Source organism: Anguilla rostrata, chromosome 9, assembly GCF_018555375.3.
Source record: "Anguilla rostrata isolate EN2019 chromosome 9, ASM1855537v3, whole genome shotgun sequence".
In the NCBI taxonomy this organism is placed as follows: Eukaryota; Metazoa; Chordata; class Actinopteri; order Anguilliformes; family Anguillidae; genus Anguilla; species Anguilla rostrata.
The window spans coordinates 29,991,728-30,012,624 of record NC_057941.1 but is presented as its reverse complement, the minus strand read 5'-3'; the positions used below and the strand labels follow the sequence as shown (position 1 = coordinate 30,012,624).

The 20,897-nt window shown below is 43.5% G+C and overlaps 1 protein-coding gene across 4 annotated transcripts in view; it reads left to right on the top strand.

Moving 5' to 3' along the window:
- dacha (dachshund a) overlaps positions 1–20,897 on the top strand; it is a 165,203-nt gene that overhangs the window by 62,727 nt on the left and 81,579 nt on the right. For all 4 annotated transcript variants that reach the window (XR_010332183.1, XM_064349360.1, XM_064349362.1 and 1 more), the window contains exon 4: positions 16,638–16,753. Coding sequence is in view for 3 of the 4 variants with exons in the window: in XM_064349360.1 (XP_064205430.1) it covers positions 16,638–16,753 (116 nt within the window). In the remaining variant the exon portion in view is untranslated. The remainder of the gene's footprint in view (positions 1–16,637; positions 16,754–20,897) is intronic.

Sequence of the window (20,897 nt, the reverse complement as noted above, 5' to 3'; positions counted from 1 at the left end):
CATTCTATGAATATTTAATGTTTTGACTATGCTGAAGCCCATTCTTAGAGTGCTTTTAAAAAAATTTTTTTAAATTTTTTTATGCAAGTCCTCGTCACTACATTTGGCATTTGGGCTATGCCTACATGTGATATATATAAGCATATATATATATATATATATATATATATATATATATATACACACATACATGCATATTAGTGCTGTAAATTATATATATTATTATTATTATTATTATTAATAATACTCTTAAAAGTTTTATCTGTACCCTTACTTCTGTTGTTGCTTCCTGGAGCCGTTTTCATCTGTAATATGTATTTGAAGCCGTTATCTTCTTTACCAGACCATGAGTGGTAGTGACATTATGTGACCATCAGTAATTGGGAATAAAGTATACAAGCTGAAAAAAAAATCTTTGCATTAATATTACCATTTTACGTAGAGAAATATTGGAATAACATTAAGATCGACTGCTTAATTATGTTGCTCTGGATTAATACATAGAGGAAGGTGCGATGATTATTACTTGTTTAACACAAATGCTCATTATTTCTTCATTTTTGTTTTATGTTGATATTACATTTATTGCACATTATGTTTCTTATGCCCAAAAAATGAAATTGTGGCAAAATGTTGCATTAATCATCTAAATGTTTATAAACATTTAAACCCGCTTAGCCTAGACAGGGCCATGGGGGCTGCTGGAGTCTATCCCAGCATGCATTGGGCGAGAGGCAGGAATACACCCTGGACAGGTCACCAGTTCATCGCACAGCACACACAGCATTCACTCACACACTCATACTTCCACGCAGACACAGGGAGAACACATATATATATATATATATATATATATATATATAATATATATATATATATAATATATATATACACTGTATATATACACACACACACACACAGTATAAGTTTCCCTAAGCTTTTGTATTGGTTTCTGTGCAACATTTCTGCACGTCTTTCTTTGTGTTTCACTAACTGATTGGGTCTGTGCGCCTCTAACAGTCTCTGTCTCACTCCTTTCCTGATAAGTCTCATTGTTTGGGTACTTCATATGCCTCCATTTAGACCATGTGTACGTTTCATACTGAGGAGGAATCTATAGCGTATGGTGTGCATTATACCTGACCGCTTAAGTGTTTGCATGTGAAAGGCTAATCAATATGTCCGTACGTGAAGAAAGAAAAAAGGCTTTTTGGATTCAGGTTTGCTAAATTACTTTTCAAAGCGGCACTAAAATCAAAATAATATCCTTGCGCTCTTAGTTAGGCTAATTCTGTGTGTGCGCCGGGCAGCAGGCAGTGGTTCTGGTGTTGTGGAAAAACACTGGCCTTGTGACCTTCAGAGTACCGAGCATGGTAATATTTAGTCAGTCCATTAAAACGTTCAGCACTTAGGCACACATAACACCACATTTTAAGTGCAGGTGAGGAGGAAAAGTGTTCTAGTGAGAACAGGGTGTAGCAGGGTAGAGGATATAAAGGGGTGTTTTGAGGAGAGGGTGTAGCAGGATGGTGAGGGTATAACAGGGTGTTTTGGCGAGTAGAGGGTGTAGCAGGGTATAGGGTATAACAGGGAGTGTTTTGGTGAGGAGAGGGTGTAGCAGGGTAGAGGGTATAACAGGGAGTGTTTGGGTGAGGAGATGGTGTAGCATTATCCTGGGGTATTGCTGAGTGCAAAATTAAAAATGTAAATGAACGGGTGTGAAAGGAAGGGAAGGGTAGAGGAATGGAGAGATGGGGATAACGAAGAACCCAGGGTGACTGCGGAGAGGCTGTTTTCTGCAGAGTGAGAGAGAGACGGAGGGAGAGGGAGAGACAGAGAGAGAGCAGGAATACGGGGACAGGTTCTGATTGAAGTATGTGATCCGTGTGTCCCAAGGGGATGAGGATGCTGCTCAGCTCACTGACCTTCATCAGAGCGCGGGCTGGATCCGCCCGTGCCCCCCCCCCCCCCACTCACCGGCCACAGGGATGGGGGGACACATAATCAATAATCACAACTCAGCACCACTGTGACCTGTGTGTGTGTCGCACAAACACTGAACACACTGCCTGCTCTTGCGTACTGTGCCTCTCAAACACAGTTGTGGAGTGGAGACATACGCTACTGACCCTCCTAAACTACATTTAAGAAACATCTGAGAGTTTGGACTGCTGTGTCACTTGCTGCTGCAGCATGCGTGTATGTGCCCGTGCGTGTGTGAGTATGTTCAGGTATTCTATATATAGAGTGCAGTCCGTAAGCATTTGAACAGTGATACAATTTTTGTTGTTTTGGCTATGTACTCCAGCACATTGGATTTCAAATGAAACTGTGTGAGGTTAAAGTGGCAGACTGTCAGCCTTAATTTACACCTGTATCGGGTGTAGGAATTACAGCCTATTTTATACATCGTTCCCCCGTTTTAGGGGACCAAAAGTAATTAGAGAGTTGGTGTTTTTGTGTGTGTGTGTGTGTGTATGCGTGAGAAAAAGAGATATAAAAAAGAGAGAACGGGATGAAGGTCTCTCCATTGTTAGATAGTAATGAATACAGTCGTTTGATTGGTCATATTATATAACTGCGCATACAGTAGTGTGATTGGTCATGTTATATGGCAGTGCATGCTGTAGTGTGATTGGTCAAGAAGGCTCCAGGTCTGAAAGCCCTTAGTGTTGTCCATTGTGTTTCAGTATCTGTAAAGCAGACATTTGTGTGTGTGTGTGGGAACAGGGGGCACTCCAGTAGACCAGGCCATGACATCATCACATCCCTGTGGCTGCCTGAGAGGGTGGGGGTGTGGATTTTCTTGGGGTTGATCAGTAAGAGCAGTGCTGGGGGCTGTAACCAGGACAGATCAGATCCTCAAACATCCTGTAAATATCAAAATGTAAAGCGGCAAGCATGAATCTGATGTAGCTTTAAACGAATGTAACTCAAATGTTTATAAATGTGAAGTCTGGCTAAGTGAGCTTTAACAGGGGGGCAGGCACATTGAGCGGCGTGTGAGTTTTGTGCAGTGATAAACAGTGCTGTGTGCATGTCGGGCTGCTCCCGTGCTTTTAAATCTCTTAAGCACACAGGTTAGTGAATGTCCAAGCATCTCTAATGAGTGTTTATAGCCCCTCAGGATGCTGGGCCCATGACAGGAAATTGATCAGGTGAAGGTCACTATGGCAACCTCAAGGACTGGAGGTTGGTGGGCTTTACTTCCTTAAAGTGGGAGGGAGGGGCGCATATAGGGAGAGACCGTGGAATTCATATGTGTGCATATCCAACCCAGCCACATGTACACACACATGCATACATGGGAACACACACACAGAAATGCACTAGTACACACATACACAAACACACACAGAAATGCTCTAGTACACACATACACAAACACACACAGAAATGCTCTAGTACACGCACACACTCATGCACACACACATACATATATGCATACATGGAAACACACACACAGAAATGCACCAGCACACATACACACACACACACACATACATGCACACACAGGTGTGGAGAGTGATACAGGGTGGATTGGGTGGGGCGGGGCTCCGGGGAGGAGCATGTGGATTGGTTTTGGGGTGTGGCTGGGTGCGGCAAGGCTGCCAGTAATTGGTTCAATTTCTGTGTACAGATAGATTTGTGTACAGATAGATATAAGTCACCACCATCCCCGAAGACCGCAGAAAGGCCAGGAATTAAAAGTATTTAAATCAATTCAGGGCCATTGAAGTCTGCGAGGGGTCAGCATGACCCTGAATCCTCGCAGGCGCATGTGAATGCCAAACACAAGCGGGGGGATTAGCTCTGCGAGTTAGGCGTCGCTTAGCCACGGGACCGCGGGTGAATAGCGGTGTGTGGCGCGGCGCCCCCCCCTTCCCCTGATCCCGTCCTCTGCCCCGGCTCGCGCTCGCCACGCGGTGCTGGAGCGCGCGCTCACCCTTCCGCTAATTCCACGCTAATCTGGTGATTCATTACAACTTTGTCACCCGGAGAGGTGAAACGGGAGACCTCCTGCACTCGCCTGGCAGGCAGGCCGTGTGCCTGTGCGCTCTGGCCCCCCCAGCAGGCAGGCCGTGTGCCTGTGCGCTCTGGCCCCCCCAGCAGGCAGGCCGTGTGCCTGTGCGCTCTGGCCCCCCCAGCAGGCAGGCCGTGTGCCTGTGCGCTCTGGCCCCCCCAGCAGGCAGGCCGTGTGCCTGTGCGCTCTGGGCCCCCCCAGCAGGCAGGCCGTGTGCTTGTGCGCTCTGGCCCCCCCAGCAGGCAGGCCGTGTGTTTGCGCACACGCTCTGGGCCCCCCCAGCAGGCAGATGGCGGGTTTGGGAACAAACACCCCCCTCGCTAGCAGGCGGAGTGACTGCGCTAACCCTCCTGGCAGACAGACGCTGGATTTGTGCATTAATGCCCACCGGCAGGTAGAAGGTGTGTTGGTGCATTCACAGCCTGCCTGGCATGCGAGAATTTTGTTTGTGCATTAAAAAAAAATTTATTTATTCACTTTTTTATTCATTTCTTAATCACAGTTAAATGTTAAGTTCATTGTTGCACCTAATTCACTCGTTACAGCACATACACATGAAAGCATGCACATAGAAATGAACACGTATGAGCTGACATAAACAAATTCCAGATACACACCGCACACACACACACACGCACACACACACACACACGCACACACGCACACACACACACACACACGCACACACACGCGCACACGCACACACACACACACACATGTGCACACACTCACAGGCCATTAGCTCAATCATATCTAACATGAGTAGTTTATTTGCAGTTTTCAAATCCAAATTTACAGCCTATGAAACAGTACAGGCCAAGTCCTATAACCGAGACATTGCTTTGGTTCAGGGCAACTTTAACTTAACTTTAACTGGAGGGACTGTAGTGGTGACCACTGACTCACAGTTCGCTTCAACCTGCAGGAGGTTGTGTGGGTCTAAGTCTTCCTGTGTATCCCGGGTTACCATGCATTAGCTCCTCCTAGCTACACACAAGGAGCCCACAGGCTGTATGCACCTCCTCCAGTAGGAGCTGGCTCTCTGCTGTAGTAGGTGTAAGGTCTCCTCTCACCTGCACTGCTCCAGCTGCAGGTAGTACAGTGGCGATTCCACACTGAGTAGAAAGAAACAGAAAAATAATTATATTTGAAATAAAGTGGAAATGCCAAATTCAGAGCACATTCTGCTACTGCCAAACTGGTTCTGCAAATGTCTCTCTCTAATATTTTCTCATGGGAACCCTGTAGCCTTTTTATTTATTTTAATCCCATGTTCACAAAAAAAAGCAAAAAGAAATGAGGGAGAGAAGCAAACAAAACAAAATGAAAAAATGGCTTAAGTTTGAAAGTTGGAAACTGTGGACGTTAAGTTTGGATTTGAGGCTGTTTGTAGGTACAAGAGCGACCGGCATTTTGTGTTTATATCTTCCCATGACATTTTTGTCCGATTCTGTTTTTAAACAGATTACAGAGCGGGATATTAAATAAATAAGAGCGAGAGGCTCCCTTGGTGCTGAGTGACAGTAATCCTCAGTGAGATGCTGAGAATCTGGGTTTGTTGTTATTAGCAGAGTCCTGTTCTGCTGCCCTCTGAGCAGTTAGCCAGACAGGTTGATAATGTCGGGGAATTTAATCCCCCAGCTGTGTGTCTTTGTCTGAAGGCGAACTTGCAATCTTCTGTGTCAGATAAAATCCCGTCCACTTCACCCTCGTCTGCGACGGGAGGGGGTGGAGGGGGCTGGTGCCGGCTCTACGCTGCCAGTGGTGTGATTCGGGGAGGGAGTGCTAATTTAATTGAGAGGGAACCACAGTTCTGAGAGAGAGATTGAGGAAGCATTTTTGAGTTTTGACATTGGACAGCTGATAAAATCAGATGAACGAAACAAGCAAAACAAACAAGTTAAGCTTACATATTGAGAATCAGCCCATTGTCCTCAATGTATCATTTGGCTTCTTGACAGGTGAAGACCATCATTAATTAATAGTATTCTTACTCCATTGTGTTCCTGGCCTTTTTATTTGAATTATTTGACACTTTTCTGGTTTTTACTTGAAAATTAAAATCAATGTGTATTTTAGGAAACCACACAAAGGTTTGTCAAAGATATCAAGCATCAACCTAAACACTCTCTTACCTGAAACACTCACAAAAAAGAGTGAAAAACTGCCCCCCCCGCTGCCAGTGCAGAGGAGAAGAGAGAGACAGAGAGACAGAGAAAGAGAAATAAAGAGAGAGACAGAGAAAGACATTAAGAGAGCGGTATAATTGAATTGAAATGCCAGAGGAAATGGAAGAGGAAATCTTGCTTTTAAACTCTGGGGGAAGAGTTGTGCAGTGGTGTGCTTTGCGTCTGGGTGCTGTGACCTGTTACCGTGACCCCGGCTGTGTTTGTGTGTGCTGCAGACAGGAAGTTGAGCCGCAGAGCAGAACACGGTGATGAAAAGCAAACAGGCAGCGGTTTACACCCCAGCTCTCAGATCCTGTTCAGCCCGGGTCAGGAACACAAGATACTTACCTGGAAATATTCCAGGACTCAGGGCTGTGCGCGCGTGCGATTCGTTAGTGGCTGAGACGGAGAGGGAGCCGATTGGTGTACGGCACAGATGTTTGATTCTGTTTGGATGAGAGGGCTGTGATGCTGGTGACCTCATTATACGTCCCTGTATGTATGTCCTTGCTGCTGAATACAATAACAGGAGGCCATGTGTGTTTGCGTGTGTGTGTGTGTGTGTGTGTGTGTGTGTGTGTGTACTTGCATGGTTGTGCGTACATGTGCACATTTCTTGACACCATATGGTGCATGAAAAGCCCTTAAATAATGAATTTATTTTGGGCTCCCGAGTGACTCAGCCCATGAAGGTGCTTTCCATGAATTGAGGCGTGGCCCCGTTGTGATGTCCTAGTTTCAAGCCTTGGCCATGTCATTATGTCATAAGCTGTCTATGATGCGGAATCCACAATGGAGGCACACAGTTTGCTTCATAGCATCATAACGAGGGAGCATTAAATTATTTATTAAATAATCCAGGGGTTTCTCATCAAATGCCAAGTTGACCATGAATTGAAAAAGGGAGAGAATGCCCTTTGATTGTCAGGTATGCATCGATTCATGAGTTCATTTGAAGGAAGTTCTTAAAATACATTTTTTTTAAATACAAGTTTTGTAAATGCATTAATACATCAATATACATAACATATGGTATTTTAATAAACAGAGTCATAGGAATTAGTCTTATAAATCTTTTTGAATTAATAGGATATTTAGAGGTTAAAAGGAAAGGTTTACTGGCTGGGACAGCGTTACAATATGAAATATATGGATAAATATAGCTGTAGTACAAAGTAAAAAAATAAACATTATTGCTTCAACAGTGAACATATTTTTTTAATAATACCAATTGACCTCATGTTTTTGGATAAACAATCATTTTTTATGTTTTATTTGTTGAAACATAGGAATCCATGGCAGGAGGCCTTAGTAATTGTAACGCCATTAACAAACAGTTTCATGTTATCCTTAGAATACTTTTAGTCTTGTTTTTTGCATTTAAAGACAGTTTGTTCATCTGGAACCACACTGAAATACTGCAACATTGGCTTCCCCCATAAGCATATGAAATTCCATGAAAAAGACCTAGATTAATATCATTAGCAAACAAAACAAGCACTATAGATATTAGATATGCAAGCTAAGTAAATTAAATAAATTATCAAAAGTTATCCACGAATAGACCCTTGAGGCACTTCACATAGTAGCATGGGCCTATTAGATATTAAAAAGTCAATTGTAGTGTAATTTAAAGATGAGGATTGTATGCTTTCCTGGATCAAAAGCCTTGGATGAACATACATAATGAGTGTTCCTTTTTATCGAAATCTGTAGAGATTCTATCAACAGGCTGTGGAAGTCATGCACATTGAGTTGCTTCTAAAAAACCATATCAACGACCACATAGAGCTTTCGTTTCCATCCTGATGTTTTCAAATTATTTTCCAGGGCATTCATGAAGTAGGGCAGATTGGTAACTGAAAGTACAAAGATCACCTGATTTGAACAGTGGGATCAAATTTTCAAGCTTTCAGTCAACCTCAGTTTTTAAAGAGATTGAATAGACAGCAGTCAGTGGCATAACGAATGAGGGCATGTCCTCTTTAGCAAGCACGTCCCTATTTTATTAAAGGCCTACAGCTGAATTTTTAGATTGACAATAATATCTTACATCCTGCAGGACATTGGTGGTAATTGGTAGTTTTCCTTTTTTTGGAAGCGGCAAAGCTTCCATGCGTCTATGTTTCCCAAAGAAAATAAATAAACAAATAAATGAAAGAATCATGGAATCCATTAGCGATATCAAATGGATCTGTAAACGATCTGTTGCCATGGAAAATGACATGGATTCCTTGGATTACCTCTGCATTAGTTCCCCCCAGAGATGCAACAGATGCTATTTCTCTCCTGTAGCACTGTGTGGCCTGTGTGCACTGCAGCTGCGGTGCCCCTTCCTCAGTGTACTACGTACTGGCAGTGACAACTCCAAAGTGGGGAAAAGAAAGAGGGAAAGTTTTGTACATTATTTTTCCCGTCCCCCCAATTCCGTGAGCGCATGCAAGCGCACGCTCACAGGTGAGCAGCACAACCAGCCGCCTTTGTGGCCTGTTGCTGGATGTTACATTACATTACATTTATTTGACAGACGCTTTTATCCAAAGCGGCGTACAAAAGGTGCATTTCATGGTCATGGACAACTACAAAACACAGGTTCAATAAGATACAAGACTTATTTTGTACAGCTATTTCTAGCCAAGAACACAGTTTAGTTCACAGTGAACACTATTCTGACCTAACCTCTGCAAAGCCAACTAGGCAGAAGAACAAGCTACAGTATTAGGACAAATACAAATTACAAAAAGGGCTGGGATGATGTAGCCAGAGACCGGAGCGGAGTGGGTTGTTGTGGGGTCTGGAGGGAAACAGACACCCAACATTGGTGAGAGATCCTGTCACACTGTTTTTCGCGGTGCCATGTTTTGTGGGGGGGGGAGGCGGGGAAGGACCACCCGTCCCATTGGGCCTCTTGGCTGTGGTATTGATTTTGGGCGCGCCACGCGTGTGCAGGTGAACACGTGGACCTGGGGGGGGGGGGGCCGTGCTCGCTCCGCCAGGCCCTGCCTCCCCCCTTCGGCCGCCGCTGTTTTATCTCTCTTTCATTTCGGCTCTCGAAGCGGAGCGGTGGAGGACAGGACAGAGGGGACAGTCACACGCCAGTGTCCAGAAACGCCTGTAATTGGCACTTTCTAAGCAAATCGATATGTGCAGAGTAAGGAAGCGGAGCGTGATGGAGAGCACCAAACAGGGCCCGTGCGTGGAGCGTCCCAGTGCTAGCGCACCCTCGCTGGTCAAAAAAACAATCTCTCCACTTAATAAGCCATTAAAATCAGGATATTACAAATCACCGGGGACTTCTTACCGTCGCGGGAGTTTCGCGAGCAGTATTTGTACATGTTTGTTGTGTAATTTTTATTAATAAACAGCAGCAGCCATGGGGGATGGGACTGGTGTGTGAGTGTGACAGGGCGATGAATGCAAGGGGGCCTGGTTCGTCTGTCTGAGGTACACTGCTCTGTTCATGGCAGGATAGGTAGAGACAGCCCTCAGACACAGCCAGGGACACAGCTGCAGCTGGAACAGGGATCCTCTCCTGTTTTCTGATGTGTGTTTGCCATTCAGTCAGGCTCAGTGTGTATGGGCATAACCGCACTGAGGATGGTCCCCAGTCGTGCTTAGTGTATAATATATTATATGTGTGTGACCACACTGAGGATGAGCTCCAGTCAGGCTCAGTGTATTTGTGTGTGACCACACTGAGGATGAGCTCCAGTCAGGCTCAGTGTATTTGTGTGTGACCACACTGAGGATGAGCTCCAGTCAGGCTCAGTGTATTTGTGTGTGACCACACTGAGGATGAGCCACAGTCAAGCACATTGTGTATGTGCATAACCACACTGAGGATGAGCCACAGTCAAGCACATTGTGTATGTGCATAACCACACTGAGGATGAGCCACAGTCAAGCACATTGTGTATGTGCATAACCACACTGAGGATGAGCCACAGTCAAGCACATTGTGTATGTGCATAACCACACTGAGGATGAGCCACAGTCAAGCACATTGTGTATGTTTTTAACCACACAGGATGATCCATAGTCAGGCTCAGTGTGTATGTGTATCACACTGAGGATGAGTTCCACATGAAAGTCCTATGTCTCTTCCATGTGAATTCTAAAAAAAACAAGTCTTTGTGATGTAGAGAAAATGAGATAGAAGAATGGGAGAACAAGACAGAAAAGCTCCTTTGTCAACTAAGAGCAATAAGTGAAAGTCACTTAATTCCCGCACACTTAACTCATTCCCGTCGTTCTTCCTGTCCTCCACTCTGTGACCAGCACACCTGAAAATTTCTCACAGCGTCACCGTTCCTCATAGCGTAGAGTGCGGTGGGGGCGGAAGGGGGGGGGGGGGGCTTGAAAGTGTGGACATATGGAGACTGGCTTCTCCTGGGTAACACTGGGCACTACGAGTCTCTCTCCCTCTCTCTCGCTCTCCCTCTCTCTCTCTCTGCTGGCACACTGGCAGCCGCCCTCCCTGGGAAATGCGAGCCTTTCAAACATGAGTAATTGATGAATTGTATGCAATATGCAAATGTGAATGCATAAATCTCCTGAATGACAGCTTAATTTATGTGAGCCTTTAAGAATGCGGGATTAGATTTTAATTAAATATCTTCAAAGGCACCCTGACTTGCACAGTTTTTTTTTTTTTTTTTTTGGCTGCTGCCGGCTTTGTTGTTGTTTAAACAATTTCCCATTAAAATTTTTGAAATCAGATTTTTGTTTCCTTTACCCTGAAACGCCAACGCCCCCCCCCCCCCCCCCAACCACCCCTCGGCACCACCCTTTTTGGTCACAAGTTTTTTAGACCGTCTGCTACCTCTCCCCTCCCTGTCAACATGAAATTTGTTTTCCATGCCAAATATGGGCCATTTGTGAGACACAGTGGGTTTCGTCCAATCTGTCTACTGGACCCACATGCTGGTGCTGCTGTCACTCAACAAAAACTGGGAGGAGCCTCAGGGGGGTGTTGCATTCTGCAGTGCCCGCCCACAGTCAGAGATATAAGTAAGGTGCTGGCTCGGAATAAATATTCAGCAGTGCTGTTCGAAAAAGTGACAAGGACATATTTGTAAAGTTCATAGGGAATAAAAAGTGCTTAGTAATTCAGTTTAAGTTGTCTGCGGCAGTATGTGTGTGTCACCAGGGAGTTGAGGGAGCGATTAGTTGGGACGCGTGCATTGACAAGGTTTTTCTTTCTGTTGAGTGGAACGTGAGGAAACGTTTGAATGACTTTACGCAGCCATCTGTTCCCCTGCCCGCCGGGACCCCCAAAGGCAGAGGGAGGGGCGCTCAGTCCCGCCCCTGCCTGCCGTTGCCGTGGTGAAGCAGGCGTGGAAGGGCTTGGCATGCAGACCTGGAAGACTGACACACACACACACACACGCTCTCTCTCTCCCACACACACACTCATGTACACACAGACTGGCTCATGTACATGCACACACACACACACACACACACACGTACACACAAACTGGCTTGTGCGCATGCACACACACATAGGTGGACATCATGCCTGTGGAAAGGGCAGTATGAGGGACATTCTCAAGTCTTGATGAAAGAGTGACTTTGGGAGACAGTTATTAGTAAGTTTGGATCCAGAGTAACAGGTATGCATACACACACTGTTCTCAAATCAGGGGGAAATGCTTTATTATTTAAAACCAAAATCATCATCTCCAAAAACATGAACTGTTTTCTTAGTTGCTAGCAATTACAATCCAACTTTGGTATTCCAAAGTGGTATTTGGTATTACTAAATAAATATCAATCCTAACATTAAAATACATAAACAAATTAAGTTTTACTGCGGCGAAACTATATAACCTTCTGTTGGGCAATAAGAACAATAAAACATATGGTGGCTTTTGTGTATCATTGTGGGCTCCCGCTACAGCCAGCTTCATTCATTATTAATGGCCGCAGATTATGACCGCAAGTAAAACAATTAAAGGACGGTTGATAACGCTCAGCAGGTACGAGGAACGGTTTGCTTCTCAAAAACTCATATTCAGGACCAAAGTCCACCGTTTGCACTCGGCTCAACCAGAACTTGGCTACATATACAAAGTTTAAATGTATAATTACGACAAGGACACAGGCCGTGGTTTGGCCTTAAAATCCGGGCCTGGCTGTCGGTATGGCTTTCTGGTTTGTTGTCCTATTTGTGACGGTAGACAATCCGTGGCAATTATTTGTGGTAAATATATTTTGAATTGTGTCCAATCCCCAAGGCATGCAGCTCGCGCAGTCTCTGGCCGGTGGGATGCGGGGATCAGCTTTTTTAATCAAGTGGAAGGGAAGCACCTGTCGCGAGCGAGGAAAAGGCTCCTTTAGCCTCAACAATGCCCAGAACGAGTGGAACAAAATAAGAAAATAGCTTTATGACTCCTGGGGGAAGAAAGCGACAGGATGACTCTGGGGGAAGAAAGGCGTGTGGATTCTTGCACAATCACCGCATGGAAAAAAGGTCGCAGTTCAACGTGGGTCCGAGTTTTTTCTTCTTTTTTTCATCTTGCGCTGGTCAGCAGCCTTGCGGGGGATTACGCAGGAGTGAGTCAGTCCAGAACAAATAAGTCGCCGCGTTATTGCATTATTCTCGAATGAAACAGGCAGCACATTCGGAAAACAAAACACATTTTTAAGGAAAGCCCTTGCCCCCATATAAGACGTTTCAGGAAATGTCTAGTTAAGTTCCTAAAACGATTTCTTTTTCCCGGCTCTGCACCACCGCCCCGCCTTCGGCTGTTCCCCATTTGGCCTGACCCATTGTCGGAAACACACTCACGTTATTGGAACATTCTGGTAATTACTTGCTTATCAAGAACGTCAGATTGATACAGAAACAAACAAAATGGTGAATTCATACGGCTAATGTTTGTTACTGAATTTCTATGGCAGAAATGTAGTTAAAAACATAGCTATAGGTGAATGTCACGATTCAGGTCTACATTCTACATTTTATTTTACCTCGTGGGCACTGAGTTTAATTAATTTTTAATTAATTCGGGCACAACATGTTCTCCAGATTGTCCTCTGTTCTGTTGGTGTTGGGCACGTGAAAACCCAGCTGGTGCCATAGCACCCGTTTTTTTAATAAATGAAAACATTTCAGGATTAATAATACAAACAACCTAACTAATAAATAAATTAAGAACAGACAGACATCTATGTAGAGAGACCTCGGCTATTATTCTGACAGGAACAGGGGTTATTAAGAACTATTATTTATTCATGCTTAAACATTGGGGTTACGCTATATTCTTAGGCTACCATGCTTGAAAGGGGGGATTTTTTTCTTTCTTACCGAATATTCCCTGCAACTCCCCAAAGGATCAAACACATCAAATAGGAGGAACTGTACATCCCCTTTGTCTTTAGAGCAATTTAGTGGCCTTAAATTACGAGACATCTGAAATTACGTCCCCCTCCGATTTTTGAAGCCTAGATAAATTAGGATTAAGAGTGGACTCTTGGATAACTCGCTGAGTTTTCAACCCCACGAAGTGGCAGGTTGCACAAGAAACCGTCGCCGCAGAAGTGAATAAATGAAACAGGACGGCTTTCTTCTCAGTAGGCTATCTCACTGAGTCTAGCATTGTGCAGGTGACAGTCAGCGACCCACACAGGTGACATGATTTGTCACGCAATCTATTTATTTAGTTGGAACAATTTATGACGTAGTTTAGGTTAAGTATTTTCCGCAAGGGTAGCCTACAATGCCATTGCGCAATCATTGCTAAAGCCAGGTGAGCCGACAACCGTAAGGTTCGTTGGTCATTTTTTTCTGTGACTAGCTGTTATAGTCAGTTATCGGATCAGTAAAGTGACAAGAGAAACGCCTGCTCCGCGTGTTCCTTTACAGTAGCCCGCAGGCTACAAGCAACAGTTGGTAACCGGGATCGGCGCAGCGGCTTATGTATTGTTCAGTCCACTGCAGAATTATGGCAGCCGCGTTATATATGCGGAGTATCGCTTTTACAGGGTCAAACAGGTTTGCATGGTTTAGTTAAACATAAAAACATTGATCTGTCTGAAGTGTAATTTTTTCACGTGGCTTTGATCAGGATATAAGATCTGGGTGGTGTTCATGGTAATCTATCGCGGAGTTTTACCGGGACTGCTAACCTGGAATAACTCTTGTTAGAATACTCTGGAAAACTAAATCTGAGTATGAATGCGAGTTTGTATCTGCGTGATTTTGTCTGAGTATGTGTAGATGAGTTTGGGCCTGTGTGTGAATGATTTGAGCGCGTGCACATGTCAGAGATAGGGGTTACATGGTGAATCAGCTTTGTTCTAATGGCGACGTTCTGTTTGGAACGCAGATAAGAGCTCTCTCTCCGTTTGCCTGGCCAGGTTTCTATCCCGTCTCACTCTGTTCGTTCGGCTCAGCTGTGCGTCTTTTATCGGCCAAACCTCCCTCCCCAGAGTACCCAGTCCCCCTTTTCATCTCGCATCCAGAAAGGTTTCTGAAACACCGCGTACTCCCCTAATACACCTCACTTGTAGCCTTCGGTTTCTGTGCTGGTTGTTCTGTGCTCGTGTTTGTGTTTGTTGTCACTACGGCATTAATGAAATTAAATGTTAAAAAAAAAAAAAAAATCTATCCTTTAGATAGCGTTCCTGGACTTGCTCCAGAGATGTACGGCTCTGATTGGTATTAGCATTCTCCTGCTCCAGCACTTTCTGCGTGTCCTGCTGCTGTCCGCTGGTCTCCTCGTTCCTGCCTGTCACATGTTCACGTGTTAATGTTGCCTCCAAAGCGCTCTGTCATCCGCACCACACTAAAGCACTGCTACAGACAAGTGTAAGTGTGTGTGTGCGCGCGCGCGCGAACGTCCGTGCGCGTGGATTTATGTTGGTGTGTGTGCGTGTACACACAAAGGGAAGTTGGGGGTGGGGGGCTTGCATAACTTAAGAAAAGTTTCAGATGTTGCTCTCTTCCTGGCTTGGGGAGATTCTCAGTCTAATTTTACACTATTGAAATGCAGCCGTGGAAACAGAGTGCCTGCATGGCAGTGGCCCTTATCAGAGAGGCCCTGCAGGAATATGAAATGGTTCTGCACTCCCAGGTACATGTTTTTTAAACGATCTTTATCGCGCCCTCCCTGTGTTTATAGTTTATACCCATCTCAGGCTTATCAGTGGAGCCGATCTCTGTCTTACCTTTCCTGCTGTCTTGACGCTCTCCTGAAAGAGAGAGAAACGCTGTCCATAGCCAGAGAGAGAGAGAGAGAGAGAGAGATAGTGAGCTAGAGATGCTGTCCAGAAACAGAGGGAGAGAGAGAGAGAAACGTTCTCCAGGGAGAGAGATTTAAAATTTATTTTAAAACCTCTTTTATTGAGAAATTGTTCCAATACAAAAAATACAGGACTTCAAAAAAAAAAAAAAAAGGGAGAGTGTGTGTGTGTGATAGAGACAGAAAGAGTGCGTGTGTAAAAGAGTGAAAAATAAACTATGAAAAATATGCTCTATAGATAGGGAAATATAAACATAAACATCTAAAAACATTTAAATAAAAATAATTGTCAATGAATCTAAGATATTTCTCAAATAAAAACAATGATTACTTTAATTTACAACTGAAGTAACCCTTGCTCCCATGTTAATGCATGTGATTTTATGCAAATATGTATTTCACTGTACATGTTAGGCAGTACAGTTTTATTTAACATTATCAAAAATTAATAACAGAAATATGTATATATTGCACACAAATGTTTTTTAAATTTATTTTTAGAGCTGGATTTGGATTTCAGAATATTCTGTGTGGGCAGGATAATGCTTTTATTTTGTTTGCTAACAGAATTAAAATATTATTCATCTACTTTTTTGCATCATGTCCAATTTATTTTCTCTTTTTCATCATTTCTATTTTATAAAAGAATATTATAAACAGGACATCATGTATATTTAAACAACGTGTTTTTATTTATTGTACTCTATAAAGTTTTGTTCCTAATACAGTTTAATAAGGTCTGGATATAATAGTGTGTGTGTGTATTGTATTTTAGGTGTATAGCAGGTGTGTTTTGACCGTGTGTCACTTGCGTGTGTGTATTTTAGGTGTATAGCAGGTGTGTTTTGACTGTGTCTCTCTGCGTGTGTGTATTTTAGGTGTATAGCAGGTGTGTTTTGACTGTCTCTCTGCGTGTGTGTATTTAGGTTAGAGTGTTTTGATTGTCTCTCTGCGTGGTTATTAGGTATACGTTTTTGACTGTGTCTCTCTGCGTGTGTGTATTTTAGGTGTATAGCAGGTGTGTTTTGACTGTGTCTCTCTGCGTGTGTGTATTTTAGGTGTATAGCAGGTGTGTTTTGACTGTGTCTCTCTGCGTGTGTGTATTTTAGGTGTATAGCAGGTGTGTTTTGATGTGTCTCTCTGCGTGTGTGTATTTTAGGTGTTTTGACCGCGTGTCTCTCTCTCTCTCCTCCACAGCTCCAGGCCGGGCCGCCCGCCGAAGCGCTCCCTGGGCGTGGGTCTGCAGGAGAGCTCCCGGCTCCTGCCCCACAGTGTACATGGCCTGCTGTCCCCCGGCCTACTGTCCCCCACAGGTCAGACCTCACTACGCAGTCATAACACACACACACTCACACACGCACACACACACACACACACGCACTCACACTCACACACGCACTCACACACACCCACACAACACACACCCACTCACACTCACACACGCATACTCTCACACACACTCTCACACTCATGCACACACACACACACACTCACACACACTCACACACACTCACACACACGCACGCACACACACGCACACACCACACACTCACACACGCACACACACCACACCACTCACACCACACACCTCACACACACGCACCACACACGCACACACACACTCTCACACACACACTCACACACACTCACACACGCACGCACACACGCACACACACACACGCAGTCACACTCACACACACGCTCACACATGCACTCACACACACACTCACTCACACACGCACGCACACACACACATACACACACACACGCTCACACACACTCACACACACACTCACACACGCACGCACACACACACTCTCACACACTCACACACACTCACACACCACACCACGCTACACACACTCACACACACACACACACACACACACCACACGCCACCACCATACACACTCACACACACACACCACAACTAACACACGCACACACACACAACCACACACACACACACACACACACACACACACACACACACACACTCGCTCACTCACTCACACACACTCACACACACACAAACACACACAGGCACACACACACACTCACACACACACACACTCACCTGCACGCACACACGCACACACACACACACACACGGCCACCCAGAGCACAGTTCAGTTTACGCAGTCACAGTAAGCTACACCTTTCTGCTGCACCATCAGCGATCTTTCTGTTGTGATCGCTCTCTCTCTTTCTCTCTACCTCCGTTCTCTCTGTCTCTCCACCCCCTCCTTCGTCTGCAGATCAGTCTGTATTGATCTGCCACTCTGTCCTTCACCCGATACCCTGATACTGCTGAGCCTCCAACAGAGGTTATGCTATTGAATTTCTCTTTCTCTCTCTCTCTCTCTCTCACTCTCACTTTCCCCCTTTTCGATTGTCTCTCATTGTTTTGCACCTGTCACAAAAAATATTCACTCAATCACATTAATAATTATATGTTTTTTGAGCTGCCTCATTCTCAAATTTACATCAAGCGTCTGTCTATTTATATGTGTGTTTGTGTGCATGTATGTATGTGTATTGAGAACACGTGTATTGAGAACACTCTAAGTGTAGATCACTTTGATGAATACACTGTGATCTCTGAGCATATGCCATGTGTTCACTACAGATGATTGAATTTCCGGTGCCTGTATTTGTCTTGGTGTCTGTGATTTGCACTAAATGAGCGATACAGAAGCATTTTCTGCCAGCAGAACCAGGGTATGTTATGGAGCTGTACACAAAGCTGTCGGAGTCAACGCTGTGTCTTCTCAGACGGGGAGATATTTTTGCATGTTTGAAAGTCAGTAGTAAGCACTGACGCTGGCGAATTGTAAATAGATTTTGTGGTTTTGTGATGAGTAGGTGAATCTCTATCTGGGATCAAACACTTTGCTACAACAGATGCCAAATTAATTTAGCTGCAGTGGTTCACTTACCTGCATAGGACAGCTTGCTCTCTCTCTCTCTCTCTCTCTCTCTCTCTCTGTCATTCGAGTTTGCGCTCTAATATCATGTGTTTCAGGCAAAGAGGGTAAAAATTCATTCTCAGAGGAACCGCCTACAACAGTAATGGAGTTTGTACAGTACAGCTATACAATAATTTTAGTTACAGTAAATGCATGTTGGTACAATACAACCATACATTCTTTTTTATTGCAGCTGATTTATGGTTGGACGAGAACAGCCATATATTGCAGTTACAGTACATTTGTGTTGTACGAAACAATCATACCTGTACATTTGTTACAATGCATTAATGTTTTAGAAATGAAATATTTTATTTCATACGTTATTTTTAGTTTAGTTAACAGGTTCATGTTTTTTGAGTAAAGGAAGTGAATTGACTGGCAGTAATAGTTTTGCAGTGCAAAAACTCAACACTGCATATGGAGTTGAAATGGATAGTCAGTGTAGATTACAAAGAAATGAAAACAAAATTAAAACATAAAAAATAATCAAAACATTGTTCAGCCCATACCAAAAAAGAACAATATTTCTTTAAAAATATGCAATACATTTTTCATTTTTAAATGTATTGCATTTCATTGAAGGGAATAACATAATAAATCACATGTAAGTCGGTAATATATTATGAAAGATTTAGGGCAATGATTAAGAAATAATTAATCCTGGCAGCTAAATTTATCTCTTAAACCAGACAACACAAATTATATAAATATACCTGTTTGATTGCTCATCATTAATAAATTCACACTAATTTTTACAGTGTCACAAAATGTTTACCACAAAGGAGAACACATATTCATGGTAATATTGTCATTCTTGGTTTATATTTAATACAATTTTAAGTAAAAAAAGTATCAAACTTGTCAGTGAAAATGTAGCAGACAAATGTATCACTACAGCGCAACCTGTTTCCACAAATGATTTAGCTTTGATACGGATTGATTAGCCTTGTCTGTTTAGCTTTAATCGCAAGCACATATTTTGGTCAGCAACAAATATGTTTTGATTGAAAAAATGATTGCAAGCTTACTATTTATCATTATGTTTTAGCTTGCTCAGGCTAATTTTAACTGGGTAAATGAAATATCTTTAGCTAGCTGTAAGTATACCCATCATAGGAAGGTACGCTGTCATGTTAGCTTTCATATTATCTAACATTACAGGCTATCTAGGAAACTTTGACTAAATTAGCTAACTAACTGAAGTTAAATTTAATGTTACATTTAAAGAGCGGAATAACAACATGCAACACCGGTAGCAAAATCTGTTTCATTTTGACAAACAACTAATGATAGCTAGTGAGCCAGCTAGCATCCCAAAAAAATGAACCTGCTTCTGAGCTGACTAGCTAGCTAGCCCCCTTGCCATGGCAATGTAGCTGTGCTTAACTAACATTGTAGCTGGGTGAAATACAATGGATATGTAATGTTGCCGCTGTTATTTTATAGCATAATGAAGGCTGTGTCATACTTCACAATATGATAAATTGGCATCGCTTTCTATGAAATCTATATCTACAGTGTAGATCTACAATTACAAACATGTTCCCACCCGCCCAAAGGGATCACAGAGCTTCTCCACCCTAGCTCCCCAGTGGTGGAACGAACTCCCCGTCCCTCTCCGAACCTCCCCCTCACTACCCATCTTCCGCCGTGGCCTGAAGACTCATCTCTTCAGACTATACCTAGACTAACCACCACCACGCTGTATATTTCACCCTTTTATAAAAAAAATAAAAAAAACCTTTTCCTGTCACTTGTTACATATTGCCCCATCCCAGCACTTCTTGGTAATTTGTATTTGTCCTAATAATGTAGCTTATTCTTCTGCCTAGTTGGCTTTACAGATGTTAGGCCAGAATAGTGTTCACTGTTCTCGGCTAGAAATAGCTGTACAAAATAAGTATTGTACCTTACTGAACCCGTGTTTAGCAGTTGTCTACGACCATGGAATGCACTTTTTGTACGTCGCTTTGGATAAAATCGTCTGCCAAATGAATGTAATGTAATGTTTGTAATGAGTTATAATGCTGCCATAATACAGTATAAGCTTAGTTATAAACACACAATGGCTCATAATGTCCTACATTATGGAATTTCCCCATGGCAAGACCAGCTTTTTACATATCCCTTTCCTTCTTTCCAAGCTTTTTTCCCTGTTGGCAGGTTAACTGATGCCGACACAAGAGTGCATTCTAACTGGACTGCTTGGCTGCATAGAGTGTGACGGGAAAATTTGGTGTGAAGGAACAGTCATTATACTGTGGCCATTGCACAGGAATACTGAGATCACTGACCAATCAGAATCAAGTGTCCAGCAAAGCAGTGGTGTAAGAATAAACATTGTATTTTCAATCGATTGTTATAGCGCCACCATGTGGCCAGTTTGGTTATTCTCCATGTGGCATAATATCAGTCTTCTCAGTGTGCCTTGTTCAGTAAAACACATTCTCCTGGGAACGTCTGTAGAATAATAATAATGCCAGTG